The 14370-nt window shown below is 37.3% G+C and overlaps 1 protein-coding gene across 1 annotated transcript in view; it reads right to left on the reverse strand.

Moving 5' to 3' along the window:
- The window catches only part of BMP5 (bone morphogenetic protein 5), a 52425-nt gene extending 39576 nt beyond the window's left edge, over positions 1–12849 (reverse strand). The window contains exon 1 of the mRNA XM_010222405.2: positions 11610–12849. Coding sequence (XP_010220707.1) covers positions 11610–12093 — 484 coding nt within the window. The 5' untranslated portion in view covers positions 12094–12849. The remainder of the gene's footprint in view (positions 1–11609) is intronic.
- Between the last annotated feature and the right edge of the window lie 1521 nt (positions 12850–14370).

Genomic DNA, 14370 nt, shown 5'->3' on the forward strand with positions numbered 1-14370 from the left:
AAATGACATCCAATATCAGACTGCTTTGTTAAACATTACAATGTTTGGTCACAAACCACATACCTCTCAAAACTCTGAAAAATAGAACAGTCCTCTTTGAAAGTCATTATATTTGATTGTGTGATTTATGTTATACTTAGTCAAAAACTGAAGAGGCCTCAAATATTATGATCTTTTTGTCACCTTAGTATGATAAGCAGGAAATTCTGCACTTATTTTTTATCATATATGTTTATAATCTATATCAACATGTAAAATATATAGCTATGTAAATGCTGTTGCGTATCATTTAAACTGTAGACTTAGTCTTTGCTACTTCAAAGACAACATGGATTTCAAGCTCCTGCAACAATGTTAACTTCACAGCACTGTATCAGACTAGAGTCTTACAGCACATCGACAAGTACCTTACCTTTTTTATCTAGAATATTACTAACATTTTACAGTAACATCATAATTGTAGGTGTTTACTGCCACAGACCTACTTAATTCTCCATGTCACTTCATTCTCCAGTAATCTGTGCTTTGATAAAACAAAATTGAATCCTATGATTCTCATCTTGGGATAGATCATCACCCAGTATTCATCAGCACTGCTCTACTGACATCAAGGTACATGCCTTATTTACATAAGACAAGGAAATATATATATATACACACACATATATATACTTGTTTATATACAAAATAAAAACACAAGATCATAGAATCGTTAAAGTTGGTAGGGACCTCTAGAGGTCATCCAATCCAACCCCCCTGCACACGCAGGGTCACCTAGAGCACGTGGCACGGGACTGCATCCAAGTGGGTTTTGAAGATCTCCAGAGAAGGAGGCTCCACAACCTCTCTTGGCAACCTGTTCCAGTGCTCTGTCATTCTCAATGTCAAGAAATTTTTCCTTAAGTTCCTGCGGAACTTTTGATGCTTCAGTTTGTGGTCATTTCCTTTAGTCCTATTGCGGACCACACCAGAAAAAAGGCCAGCCACGTCTTCCTCAGTCTCTCCCTTAAGGTATTTATATATACTGATCAGGTGCCCTCTCAGCCTTCTCTTCCTCAGGCTGAACAGGGTCAGCTCTCTCAGTCTTTCCTCATAGGGCAGATGTTCCAGGCCCCTGATCATCCTCATAGCCCTGCACTGGACTCTCTCCAGCAGCTCCACATCCGTCTTGTAGTGTGGGGCCCAGAACTGGACACAATACTCCAGATACGGCCTCATCAGGGCTGAGTAGAGGGGCAGGATCACCTCCCTCGACCTGCTGGAGACGCTCTTCTTAATGCACCCCAGGATCCCATTGGCCTTCTTGGCCACGAGGGCACACTGCTCCCTCATGGTCAACTTGTCGTCCACCATGACACCCAGGTCCCTCTTTACAGGGATTTGTTGCTATATACTCACCTCCCTTTAATTTATTGTTTCTATTCTTTTTTAAAAAACTTTTATGTTAGGAAATCAAGTTTAATCAAACTTTTTTTTTGTAAACTTCTTGCCAAGGGAACTGTGGAACCACAATAACAGAGAAAACATATATATCATCTTTAACGAGAAGAAAAGCAATATGGGCAACCCGAAGTGCTTCAAAAGGCACCAACTATATGAAAAACATAAAATCGGAGGTGTTTGAAGTTGCTTTCTAAGCCTTTAGGATGCCTTCTTTGAAGAACTACATTTGTTTATAGATGTTGATTTGTTTTTATTTTTATTTTTCTGCATCTACAGGGGATAAGTGCTGCTTTTTAATGAAAGCTCAGATGTTCTCATAAATCAACTCTTAGAAAATCTTATAGCAAATATTATGCCACTCTCAGTAAGCTCTTGAGAGCTGGCAAATCTAGGGAAGAAACATAAGGAACTCTGAAGTTTTCAAAAACCACAGAAAAAGGCTCATCTCTTATGTCATCATATGTGAACTTCAGTCCTTGCAAAGCTGTTTGTAGGCGTCTCACGCCTTCCTTGATGTCTTTAGAGAAAGCTCCAAGCTTTATTTCTGAGAGGTGTCCGTGACAGAACAAAGAAAATGGTATGATCTTATTTTCTGAATCACCAAGCATCATAAATGGAAGAGGAGGAGTTTAAGGACCTAATTTTGCAGTCAACTGAGCAAAGAACAGCTCTTTCTGAACTAACTAGGAGATTACTCAGCACCTCATACCACTGGATTCTGTTGCTGTTTCAGTGTTCAGCTCTTTGGAGCAGATCCATAAACTCTCCTCCTTATTTCAAAATGTTACGACAGGATGTAATTAAGTACAATTAACGAGGAGGTCAAACGGTCATCTGATAAACACTGATCCAAACAGTCAGCTTGGAAAGGTCGGGACTGCTCAAGCCGCATCGTATTGATGGGAAAGAATATTATGATTTAAGGGGGAAAAAATCTGAATGACTAAAACTGAAGAGATTTACATGCTTTCTATATTACATAGACAGACATGCTCACATGCTGATACGCATGCACACATGCTGCAGAGACACAGTTCTGTACATTGAGAACAAGGGCTCAACCAATCAATTGCATAGTATCTCTTAATTGCAACAGCACTCAAATTTACATTTTGGTGCTTGAATTCCAATATTTCTTTTTCTATTTCATTATTTTACTCAATTGTCTGCCTCGACATTAGTAAATAGCTTGTTTTCCAGTGTTAATAGAAGCCTTTTTAAAATAATGCTTGAGATCACTAGGAGAAAATGCAAAGTCCTACAAGGCTCTTGCAAACAAGCTTTTCTACAGAGCACACTGCCAGAGGAAGAAGAGACCACAAGGGAATAAAGCCATTCTAGTACTCTGCAAGGGCAAAGAAAACAGATACCCCTTGAGCGCCAGAGGTGAAATGAAAACACAGGTATTTGCCCATCCTTGTTTTACAGACTGAGAAACTGAAGCACACGGGTTTCATTTGCTGTCTTTGACACTAGGACTGTGACAGACTCACTGCAAGATCTTCATGCAACATTTCACATATGGTACCGTGAGGTTACCTGCTCAGGAGCAGCAGATTAGATTTCTGGGTCACTGACACATTAGGACTCCTAGTCATTGACAGATACCCCAGCTGAAGTAACCTTGGGGACAGTATTCCCAAAGGATGAGACTGCACAGCAGCACAACCTTCCTGCTGCATCTCAACTTTCATAAATTAACATAAAGACTACAGCTGTCATGGTGCATTTGTGGTTTTACCATCTATGCCACTCTTCATTCATCTCTTTTGCACTCTTAGCCAGCTTTTTTTTTTTTTCTTTTTTTTTGTGCATGGAGGAGCATGCCATGACTCTAGGCATGAGCTGGAATTAGGTGCCTTTCACTCACTGCTTCAGAAACAAATTCACAAATCTTTTAACATCCCTGACGGTTCTCCTTTTGTTAGCACAAAAATTAGCATATCTACCTCCAAAATTAATGCTAGTAATAAATCACTCTTCCATTTTGTCAAAGTCCAATGCAACATCTTTTTGAAATTATTCTGTAGTATCTTGTAATTGAATGTCCTACCTCGTTTTCTCCCCTACTTTTTAAAAACAGAATATTTTAAATTAACATACTTGGAAAAAATATTATCAGTTTGTAATAGTTATACTAGATCTTGGTTAAAGCTCTTCTAGATAACATAGTTTCATTAGTATGACTACAGTAAAATATATGAGAATCAGGACAACAAATACTTCATTTGATAGATTCAATCTACACAGAGATTTTATAGACCATGTATTCAAAGGGTTTGAGTGGATAAAAATTGCTAAATCTGATAAACCTACTTATTAGAAAGTTCAAAACATAAAATTACTATCAATTGTTCTCCCAAGGCCTTCCTTAACCTCCAAAAAGAGTGGCCAGATGGAACTGTCCTTCTACAAAGCCACTCCTTGTCAACTATGCATGCATGGTATGGGCCTTACTATCACCAGCGCTCCTGGCTTTATTGGCTCTGATCTGTTAATAATTGCTGCCTCCATTTGCCAGGAATTACACTGGGAAGAAAGTATTGCCACACTCTGGTCAGGTACTACTCCTGCCACTGAATTACAATAGTAGTTGGCAAAATCCAGTTCTCAGCCTATTGAACTGGAAGAGTTGCCTAAGAAGAACTGGAAACTAAAAAAGTAGATTCATCTTTTGGAAGATCTCTCAGTAATAGTGGTCCCTGGGAAGCTTCTGAGAGGAGAACTGAACTGTAAAACCTCTATTTTCCTGCTTGGCTTTTAATTCTTTTTTTTTAATAGAAACAAATCTATAATTCAGTACATAATACACAAACCAACTCCTGTGTACCCCACCCACAAACCTAAATAATCCTGTTGTCACGGATGACAAGTTGTGCCTGCTGTAGCACTTCTATGTTTTATAGGAAATTTTAACCAGGGGTGTTATTTTAAGAGATGAGCAAATGGGGAAACCCCATGGCCCAGCCAATAAAATATGAACTCTAGGTGCAGTGGTGCACTCATAAATATGACTCCGAACAAGGGGATTCATTGTTTCTCCCGACCCCTTTTAGCTGCTCCTCTGATCTCAGCCTCTTTCTGTGCGTCATGGCAGCCCTCATCCTTTAACCTGTGGTTTTTAAAAGGTAGCGTTCTACGTTATTTATGGCTGTAAATGTTAGTAGTCCATCTGCACGCACCCCGCACACACATGGAGTGGGCGGCGGGGGCTGCGCTTTACTTTGCAGGAACAAAAAGGTTTGTCCAGGGCACCAAGTGGCTGCTCTGCCCTGAAGCACTGTGAGGAAAACTGCTCCCTTCACCTGCAGAGCTTGCAAGAAGAAGCCAAAGCCACGCTTATTTTATGTTCCTCTTGGACTCACTTCATCTTGTTCCCTCTCCTTTTCCCTCATGTGTCCCCCCTTTCTGCTTGCATACACCTTTTCCTTCCAACTACCAGAACACTGCTCTGACGTGTCCCTCAGTTGTGTAACCTTATGGAGCTTGGAAATGCTCCCATGGGGCTGCTCCACCATGCTCCCATGGTGTTCAGGAGGACGTCTCCACGTTGGTCCTTCCCCGTTCCCACCAGCTTCATGCCCAACACTTTCCCGTAAGTCTTGGGCTGCACTTTGCCATTTTTTTCCCCATTCCTTTCTTAATTCCCTCTCTGTCTGTCTCCTCTGTTCACTTCTATTCTCAGCACTTTTCTGCCTCTAATCCCCTTGGCAGCCAAGTGACACAGCCACAAAATTAAAGTTTGGTGACCCTGCCGGGGCAGAGGGGGGCAGAGACAAGGGAAAGGACAAGTGGGAGAGGATGAGGAGAAGTGTGGGAAATATAATTATAAAGTCTGGTAGCAGTCAGAGCTCTCCTGAAGCCCTGGGGAGCCTTTCTTTCGCTGGAGGCTGCAATTGGCACTTCATAAACTGTTCATTCTCAGCTACATGGAAACGCCAGAGGACACCTAGAATGATCAAACTATAATCAATCAATTTTCTGGGAAATGCTGTTAGTCAGAGGGCCTGTGAAAGCAAGCTCAAAGGAGCTGCCGTGTTTGAAAAGAGGAGAAAAAGCAGCGGCCCCTGCTCCCATAACTCCCATAATTGCCCCCATAACTCAGGCATCGGGAGGCAGGTGGCCATGGCAAAATTCTTCACATAATTTAGCATTCAGAGAAAATAAGGATAGAAGCAATAAGTGTGGGAGACCCTGTATGTGCCAAAGTTGTCCTGTTATCTGAAAAAATAAACTGTGGTTTAGGAACAGGATCAAACCAATGCAGTCCATGGCGGGTTTGTTCCTCGCTCATATTCTACACACAAAGCAAGGCTCCGCAAGCCCTTCTCTCTCCCTTTCATAGCTAGCCAGCGTCGCCACGAGATCGTGTTTTCCTGGGAAAATATGTACTGTACAATACATACAACCCCACAACCCCACCCAAAGTCTATGTTTAGTCTGGAAAGCAGTACGTGCTAAAGAGGAAGCGGAACTGTGTCTGCCATTCTTCCCAATGGGAAAAATATTAAGAATAATACATATTTATACACACACACACATATATATACATATATACACATGTACATATATAGTTTTTCACCCATCTACTCCTCAGCTAAACCAGTTTCTCTTCAGTTATCTACAATTTCTTTCAAATCTGTCGGCAAAGAAAGTCAGACAGTTTTATATCGCAGTTAATGGAGAGCTTGACGTTTTTTTGGCGGAGGTGATACAATAATTTATTCGGATTTAAAGTGTTAACTTTGGCAAAAAAATGGCAGTTATAAAAACATTATTTTGTTAGATGATATTTATGGAACACACACAAATCTATTTAGAGGTAGAGCTATATAATTCATAAAGTTCATGTAACATGAGAGATTTCAAAGGAAATATAAAATATTTCACTATAAAACAAGAAATGTAGTGTAATTCCAAAAAGGAATATGGAGAAAAAATCATGCTTGAAATCAAAAACAATTCCTAACAACCTGCTCTGTCATCACACAAAAATAGTTAAAACTGCCAAACGAATTGCTAAGATTGGGTGAGGAGTTCTAAGAAATGTTAACCCATGAGTCAAGCTCTTTTGTTCTGGAAATAAATAACCTATTTTGTAAAATGCTGTCTTCACATTTAATTTGCACATAGAAAATGATTTCATTCTTAATAGGTATTTCTAACGTCTGATTGGGTATATAGCTTATCTTAGTCACAACAAAATGTTTCTGCTTACCGACTGGGTAACGAAAATATTATAAAGGGAAATATTAGAATCTCAAGATTTGGGTGAAGAAGCACTAGATCTCATTTATTTTAAATATTAAATAAAAGAGTGAAAGACACTTTTGTATTAACTTCAGGTTGCCAGATTCTTTACAAGAGTTTTCTCATTTTTTCTCTGTATTGATCCAACTCCACAAATAAAGGCTATAATCTATTTGTTATTTAACAAGTTTTATCTCCCTGATAGAATCCCTCTGTCTAGCACTATTTCCATCACTTCAAATAAGACTGTGTCAATATTTTCATTAGAAGTCAGCATTTCATGGGCTAAAACAGTACCACAGCCAAAGAAATTCACTTTAGTTTAAAATTACGACAATAGTAACTGAAACTGGGTGGAAAAGAAAGAAAGAAAAAAAGAAAGAAAAAAGGGGGAAAACCTGTGGTCAGTTCAAAGCTTTAAATGAATGGAGAAGTTAATGATTCTGAGGACTTTTCCACGTATGCTTCAAAACCAGCTCCACTTGTGCAATTCCTGACATTTTATAGCTTAGCGCTCCCTGTCCCTTGCTGGTGATATGTTAGCTGTGAGTAGGAGGCTGTAGAAATTGAATTAGTTTAATTTAAGAAACCAGCTACTATATACGCTTAAGGTCTAAAGGCACTTAGGAATCCTTTCTTTTTCCTATGCAACGAAAATGTATTTGCACAGGTATTCAGTATGGATTGACATGCAACAGTGAGCTCAAAAGAGTTCTGCAAAAATTGTTTTCTACTCCATGAGCATTCTCAGATGAAGACAGTGGACTGTAAACATTGTAGAATTGTGTGTTTGGTTAGTTACTTGTGTTTTAAAGGAAAACATACTCCTCAAGGCAGTGTACACAGTTGGGGTGGAGAAGCTGGAGAAACATGAACTATCTATCTTCTCTGCCTAAAACAGACAAAATTTCCTTTGATTCCAGAGTCCGATTTAATAACAGATCAGAGAGGGTGTGGTTTGAGAATTATTTCAATTAAGTTTGCAGAATCTATCCTGAAAAGTCCTACAGAAGAAAAGGTGATTTTTCATGTTGCACTAGATATTTAAATAAAATCTTCATAATATCATATTAGCATGTGCAGATCAAAGACATAAATTTTATAGTGACTTGGACATTTTTAAAATTAATTGTATATGTTAAGAAAGAAAAGCATAACTTAAAAACACAAAACTTTTGTATTTTTCAGACCTATCATGTAAAGAGGTAAGATTAATTCATAGGAAAATGCAGACAAAGAAAATGGAGTTGCTTAGCAAATGCAGGAATCAGTTTAGAGAAAAGTCTACAGAGGTGTTATAAACAAATGAAAGTACTGAATATTTGAATTGCATGTGAAGGAATTCTTAAAAACAGTAAACTTAATGCTTGCTTGGATAGTACATGGAAAAATCACTTCAGGAAATCTTTAAATGCAATTGTTAAAAGTGTCAAGTTCCTCTAAGTTTTGATCATACATATATTTTTATTCAATCCCACTATTCTGGTGAGAGGTGAAGAGTGGAAACGCTAACATTTATACTTGCAAAGTCCTTCACCAGCTCTATTTTGAGTGAGCGTTAAAGTGTATAGAACTACATGAGTACTATGTGTCTGTTCTCTGAGGAAAGGCTTTCCTATCTTATGTATGTATGTCATTTTGGGAAATGGGCCAAAAAAAAGATGCCAGAACTCTAGGCAGGCAGTGATGTGCAACGCTACAATAAAATATAACAACAGGATAAAAAATACCCGGTGAGGAAAACAGAGTCCTGAACTTGTAGGTGATAGAATCAGATCTTTGAAAACCCTAGTGTATTTAGTGAAGGATTTATTCTTTGACTGCTGGACCAATCCCAGTTAACTCTTCTGTTACAATCATCAGTATTTATGGAGAACTGCCAATGCACAGAGTCATATACAAAATAGAGGACAAGGCATAGTCTCTGTCTTGTTGTATCATTCAAGACAGAAAGAGATGAAAATTGTGGCATAAATTCCTATATAAAGAGCACGTGTTTATAATTTTAACTTCAGGAGAAATAAATGCAGTCTTGTTTTTCTTTCTCGTTGCTTGACAGACTAATAATTACAATTCTCATGATATTTTTTAAATTTATTTTTGAAAGTGAGGTATTTGCAACACTTGAGAGGTGATTTCTATTGAAATTAGCATATTTCATTTTTTATTCTTTAATTAAAAATCATTTGTCCTTACCTGTCTTTTTACTCTAATTTTGAATCTTACGCAGTTTTGTTTTCTGATGGTCATGCTTTATAATTCTTATCAAATATCTCAGATATACATCTTGTTGATATATATATATATATATATATGTTTTAAATTATTATACCTGCCTACAACTATATACAGAAGATTCCATTTAAAATACCATGATGATTAATAAAGCTGTATAATTGCACCTTATGTAATTAATGGTGTGCAAGTTTGAACATGGTGAATACTATTTCCAGAAGAGATTAATTTGATTCAAGTTGACTGATGCTTCCATTCTAAACCCAGTTGAGTTATTAGAGCACTGCATGAGCATTTATTGATTTTAGGGTATGGTGTTAACATTCAGTTATCACTGCATATTTTTCCCTCTTGTACATTAAAGGAGCTTGCCCTCATCTGTCACGATCTTACGCTGTATAAATCATATAAAAGGGTTGCCTGTTTCCATGATTTATTTCATTATGATGTTAATTATACTGAAACATAGGTTTGTTTAATAAAAATGTTGAAGCTAATCTATACTAGTCATCAATATTTGTTATGAATGTTGCATGGCAGAATGTGTGAGAAACCACAATAACCAGCATGTATGGAAGAGCATTTGAAGTGATTTAGAGTTTAGCCTCACTTAAAGCTAACACATATTTTAAATTTATAGATTTACATGGTATTTTTGGTAAATTAATTATGTCAATTAACTAAAATCACTAGAAAATAAAATATCCAGTCCTCAATATACATGTAGAAATGTAAGGTGAAAGATGCACTCTGACTTCCTAAAATTGCTTGGTTAATGGGACATAAACTTCCCCGCAAAAATTAGTCAAATATTAAAAACTTCCCAACCAAAGTAAGATACTCAGTTGAAACTCACATTCTTCCCAAAAGGAGTTTTACCTGGGAAAGTGCAGCGGGATCAGGCTGGCACATCTTTGACATTGATCCTTCAAAGACTTATACACAGGCATCGTAAGAAGTTCTCTTGAAATCAGTGGCAGTGCCACTGATGAAGTGGTCTGTGACATGTGTACTGAGAGTTTGTCTGAGGATACTTGAGAAAAGTCTTTGTGGGATCAGGGCCTTAGATAATATTTAGGAGATTAGAGTATTTCCTATTTTCCTTTACAACTTTCCAATTTTAAATGCAGCAGACTCATGATATTCTGGGTGAACCGAATCATACAATTGATAACTTTAAGGCAATACATGGAAAATATCTCACTTTCCTTTTAAGGATGAAGAACACTTTTTTTAAAAGAAAGAAATGGGGATCTCATTTTCTTCTAGTCTCCTTTTTCAGGAATTAGGGCAATAAACAAATGTAGTTGTGGACAAATGTTGCTTTTATGGAAAAAGACCTCAGAATTGAACAATTTTTAATCTGTCAAGAAATAATGAAATATAATTTTATTATTTTGACAACTAACCTCTGGAGTGCTATTTTCCTACAAATTCTAGTTGCTGAGGAGTTTAATGATTGGATATATTTTTAATACTGATGCAGGGATTACCGACCTGGTAGACATTAAAGGTATAAAATGTGTATGATGATCTGAAGGCATTCCAGGACATGTGCCATTGTTTAAAAAGTTTCTACAGAAAGTATTATCCTGGAAAGCAAGACTTTTATCACATATTGTATAAGCTTCCTGAGCAACTTCAAGTTTTCAATGCAAATCCCTTGCTTTTTTTCATATGAAAATAAAAAGAAATTTTTAAATAGTCTTATGAGCCTTGCTTTTGAAATTCTTGTAAAAATAGCAAATACATTTAATCAACTATTTGCAGCCTTCTTAGTGAAATTTACCTTACCTTTGATTAAATAAATCAGTAACTGCTTTTTTAACCACAATCTCACTGGTAATCATATTTACACCCAGGAGCTAATATAATTTAGTTCTATCAGGTTTTTTTTGTTTCTGTATCTCAATTGTTACAATTTTCAAAAGCATTCTTTGCCTGCATGTTTCTTGTATTTAATACTTTATTTGTTATTTAATTTACTTATGACACTGAAAATTAGAATCAAAGGAGACTCTGGGCACCATGGCAATTTAATAAAACAGTCTGTGGTTATTAAATAAAAATAACAAAGAAACAGCAACAGATTATTTAAAATCCAGCCAGCCAACTGAAAAAGATAATAAAAAAATGACTTACCAGGAGGAGGGAAAAAAAAAAAAAAAGGAAGAAAAGCTAAATGACCTAAGAAGTCCTCTCTTTTTTTTTCGGAAATGGCTTAACTTTTCCCTTTTCATAGCAGTCTAGTCTTTAAAATATTAACAGCTGATATTTGTTCATGCCTAAGCTTTAAACAAACCAGTATGAGAAATAAACTAGCAATAGGCATAAGTGCTTGAATTTTTTGAGATTTAAAAAAATAAGGAGTTAGTTGGCCTAAGGCTAGAATTTTCATTACATCAATGAAAGAAAGAAAACAGAAGCCAGCAGAGGGGAGTTATAGAAACTGACTTTGTATAAACAGTGAGAAAAATCTTTTTCCTTGGCCACCTACAACGTAGCTGCTTTGCCATTAGTATAAGTTTTCTTTTACGAGTGGCACAGCTGCCAGGGCCCAATCCTGCTGCCGAAGGGCAGGCTAAGGTGCAGCTGAGAGATTTGCCCTGTAAAGACTTTAAGACCGGGCTAATGGTTTGTGAGACAGAGCAGAAACAACAAGAAAAAAAATTGAGACGTACCTAAATTGACAAAGCTCATGACCATGTCAGCATCATTCAGAAAGTTGGTATCATGCAGGCTGGCCAAGGGAGGATTCTGCGTGCTCAGGGGGGTCGTGCGAGACAGTTGTATCCTCCGCGAATATCCATTTGGAGAGGCAGGGTATCCTTTCCGCATCCCTCTGCTTTCCCCTGCCACTGATCCCTTCAGTGAATATTCCAGCTCCTCGGGCTCTTCTTCATTTGTCATGGCATTATACAGGTCCAGCATGAAGAGGGGTGCAGAAGAAGCCTGCTTTCCTGGTGAAAATGGTCTGGGTCTGTGAGGTAGACCCAGGATAGAGAGAATCTCTCTCTGAATCTCCCTTCGCTCATGGTTCCGCAGCCTCCTGTAAATAAAACTCGAATGGACATGATTGTCTCCTAACCCTCCCTGTGCGTGACCCGCCAGAGCCCAGCAATTCCAGAGCAAGCCCATGAAAGCTTTGAGCGCAGTTAGGTTCATCTTTGGAAAGGAAAAAGAACAACAACAACAGCAAGAAAAAAAAATCGTTCTCCTACTTGTTCTGAGTTCCTACGAGGTCTGCTTTCCCAGTGGCTGAAAAGCAAAATTTACCTATTCTTCATGTCAGTGTCATCTCTAAGCGTAACATCTTTGGTGATTTCTCTTCCCCCCACCCTGTTTAAATATTACGGAATGTGTCAGGTTGCAGTTATTTCTAAGAAAGCTGAAATTCAGACTTCCAATTTTCCACTGTTGTTATCGTTTTTTCTGCATTTATGGAGCAGAAGACCAGTATTTTGTCAGCTGACCTAGACATTCCTATGTAAACCTTAGATAACCAGGTCTTTGGTGGGGAGCTGTATTAGCAAGAGCTGTTCTTCTGACACATTGTAGTTCCCAGAGTTATCTTCCCTTGTTATTCTGAGTTCTTCGGAACACCTTGCGCTCTTTCCAAGATAAAATCCTGAGTCACAGATTTGTCTTGATCTGTACCTTGGTGGTGCAACATATATTTGTCCAGCAGCCTGGTGATAACTTTAACATCTTTTGAATCGCTTTAGTGTGAAGTAATTCTAAAGCATGTACTAATCAAATTAATGTGTTGCCATGAATTTACTTGAGGAAAAAAAAAAATCTGTAAATCCATTCAACCCTTTGCAGCTTCTTGACTGTTATTTCCAACCCTAGCAGGCACAAATATAACAGCTCTCTTCAAGAGAGATCTAAAGACTAATGTAAGCACAACCCTGCTGGGAAAGAAGAGGCTTCTCATTGTAATTTGAAACGGGTATAGCAAAAAAGTCCTTAACCCTTCTGCTGCCAGACAAAGCTTTAAGTTCCCCCCACACACACACCAATTTACAGTAATAAACCTAACTTGGCTATCGACTGCATTTTTCCTGACAGCTTCCAGAACATCCAAACAATCAATTTTAACTTAAAAAAATTTAGAATATAAAGCTAACCTTGTGGCATAATTTGAAAGATCCTGAGTCCATAGTTAACAAACTTGAATATGAAACGCTCGTAACGAACTAAAAGAGCATCTTATTAATTCAAGAAATGTGTATATTTTAGGTAAGCTTAGCAAATAAAGGTGACCTTTTCCTCTGTAGGAAATTTGGTCAGTGAGGCTTGATTTTCTCTTTTCTAAAACGCTGGGAGTGCAATCTGAAAGAAAATAAATGTATTCAGCAGACAAGATTTCAAATTGTGCATAGCCAGTGGTATAGTTACAGTCACAACTTTAATAAAATATAATTTACAATGATAATTTATTCAAAGTACATTTTGACTCAGAAATTGCTACACTACATTTCTTAGTAAATATCAAAAGCCTCAACCTATTATTAGCTGCAGAAAGAAATAGCTTAACTCAAGAATTAAGAAACTTTAAATAGATTTTGCTTTTTAATTGCTATGCACAAAATTCGCATTCAGCTAAGAATTTTATGATAGCCAGCAACTTGTGTTTTTCCTCTCATTAAAACAAAATCACCGTGTTAAATTTCATATTGCTCACATTATCTGCTGTCATTTTTCTCACTCCTTTAATTTGCCGTAAGTCTTGTGGAGCCTTTCCTTTGATGAAGGAAAGAAAATATGGACAAAAAAAAGTTAACAAAATATGTGACGTTAAGGAAAGAAACAGGTATATAAAATGCATCCCGTCGGGTTTCCTTACATGACTAGCACCTACTCAGCAAATCACAGTACTTGAGTAAACTTGGGAGTGTGACAGCAAGTATAATCACACCCTAAGAAGCCAGGAACAATTTCTCTAGTATGTTAAGTACAAACGAGCTTTTTTCATATATTGCGAGTCCTATTCTATATTTATAGTCTAGTTCCACTATCGCTAAAATATGGCTAATTGTCTCTCATAAATCAACATGCATAACAGCGCTCCTACCAAGAAAGGAGTAGACCTGCTGAGCTAACATTACAATTAGTTTAGATTAGTTAGCAAAAGTCCTCGTATTCTTTGTGGAAGAAAAAATAGGTTTTTTTTTCATTTTTTTTTCCACTCTAAATCCATTTGAAAACTATTATTTCCTGTTTTTGTTTTGCTTTCACTTGTCCTGTTCAAATAGTTGTAATGATATATGAGAGCTTACTATACATATGTCTTTTCTGAATTAGACCATCATGTATTCTGTAACTGTTTTTTTCTCTCTTTTCCAGCAATATATTTCATTTTTTCCCAAAGCATTCATAAAAGCCAGTGGATTGATTGCTCAGAGGATTTAAGTCCTCAGCCCGTCAGTACATCCAGCA

The sequence above is a fragment of the Tinamus guttatus genome, unplaced genomic scaffold, assembly GCF_059628265.1.
Source record: "Tinamus guttatus ecotype Peru unplaced genomic scaffold, ASM5962826v1 Tinamus_guttatus_pri_ptg000383l, whole genome shotgun sequence".
Lineage (NCBI taxonomy): Eukaryota > Metazoa > Chordata > Aves > Tinamiformes > Tinamidae > Tinamus > Tinamus guttatus.